Source organism: Buceros rhinoceros, unplaced genomic scaffold (assembly GCF_000710305.1).
Source record: "Buceros rhinoceros silvestris isolate BGI_N320 unplaced genomic scaffold, ASM71030v1 scaffold10662, whole genome shotgun sequence".
NCBI classification, from domain to species: Eukaryota; Metazoa; Chordata; class Aves; order Bucerotiformes; family Bucerotidae; genus Buceros; species Buceros rhinoceros.
Window position 1 is genome coordinate 53,691 of NW_010397166.1, and position 1,380 is coordinate 55,070.

At 44.2% G+C, this 1,380-nt stretch overlaps 1 protein-coding gene across 1 annotated transcript in view; it reads left to right on the forward strand.

Annotated features, from left to right (window-relative positions):
* Nucleotides 1–694, forward strand: part of LOC104502208 (piezo-type mechanosensitive ion channel component 2-like) — a gene marked incomplete at both ends in the record, with an annotated part of 53,378 nt that extends 52,684 nt beyond the window's left edge. The window contains one exon of the mRNA XM_010146147.1: nucleotides 528–694. Coding sequence (XP_010144449.1) covers nucleotides 528–694 — 167 coding nt within the window. The remainder of the gene's footprint in view (nucleotides 1–527) is intronic.
* Nucleotides 695–1,380: the final 686 nt, after the last annotated feature.

Genomic DNA, 1,380 nt, shown 5'->3' on the forward strand with positions numbered 1-1,380 from the left:
TGGTTGGAGAACCAGGAGGGATTCAAAGACTGCTTGAGCTGGTTAGACTCAACTAAACAAGGTTCCAGCACAAAAGGCAAACTGTGCGGAGAGAAACGTGCACAAGCCAACAGACTGGAATGGGGTTCAGCTCAACACGCTGGCTGAGCGGCTGTGGAGATCACGGGAGCTGGGGATGTTGAATAGCTCTCAGGAGATGCCCAAATCTTCGGGTTTCATTTTGCAGATCTGTGCATACAGCATCGCTCTGAAATCAAGGACTGCTTATATGACTAATGATCGCGGGACCAGGGAGTTACGGGGTGGAAAAGAGATTCCAGATGATAATCCTAGACATACAGGCAGGAAAATGCCCCAGACAGCCAAAAGGCCTCCAGCCACCTTCAGAGATTCCTCACTATGACAGGGTCTTGCAGCCTGGATTGTTATTACTAGACAATAAAGGGAAAATTAATCTAACTCCAAGCAGAAATACAATGAAAGATATTTGCGTTCATTAACTCTCTGTTGCTTTTGCTCTCCCTCAGATAACATCATCAAGAGGATATTTAATATCTTGAAGTTCACTTGGGTCCTTTTCCTGGCAACGCTAGACAGTTTCACAGCTTGGCTTAATTCCATCTCAAGAGAACACATCGATATCTCCACGGTGCTGAGGATCGAGCGCTGTATGCTGACCAGGGAGATTAAGAAGGTAACGCCTTTGGTCTTTTTTGTCTGCTAATACCATTTCCAGCTCGGTGAAAAATGAAAGGCTGGCTTTTGAGATCACCGTATTAAGGAGAAAAATTTTGAAAATCTCACATGAAACAAATTATTGGAAAAATGATTCTTTAAGAGGTTGATATAAGGATTTGGCTGAGTTGAAGTGTGCGTTTGAGGAGGCAGGATAGATTCAAGTGGAGAGGAGAAGGCATGGCATTTTACCAGCTCAAAAACCACCTTGGTCTCCATATTTCTCCTTTTTGTGGACTAAGTTGCCTTGGAAGTGGCCAGCAACGTACAGGCATAATTTTCTTCACTCGCTATGAAGTTATCTGGTCCTGCACAAGCTGACTGTGTATTAGTAAGCCCTATTATTATCAAAGATGAATGTTGATAATGGAACCAGAAATGAATTTGCATCTTCAGAATGCAAGTAGGTGATACCTTAATGAAGCCTGGTACTGCCCAGCTGCTGTCAGCGTCTGCCAGCACAACAAACAGGCTGCCCCGGACCCCAGGAGGATCCAGAGGCGGGAGATCCTGGTCAGAGTGAACCTGTACCCGGTCTGGCCAGGAGGCACCGAGCAAGAAGAGAGGGTTTAGTTACTGTTATTTTCCCCAAGGTGTCCAATAGTAACAAGATAATAGTAATAATAATAATAATAATAATAATAA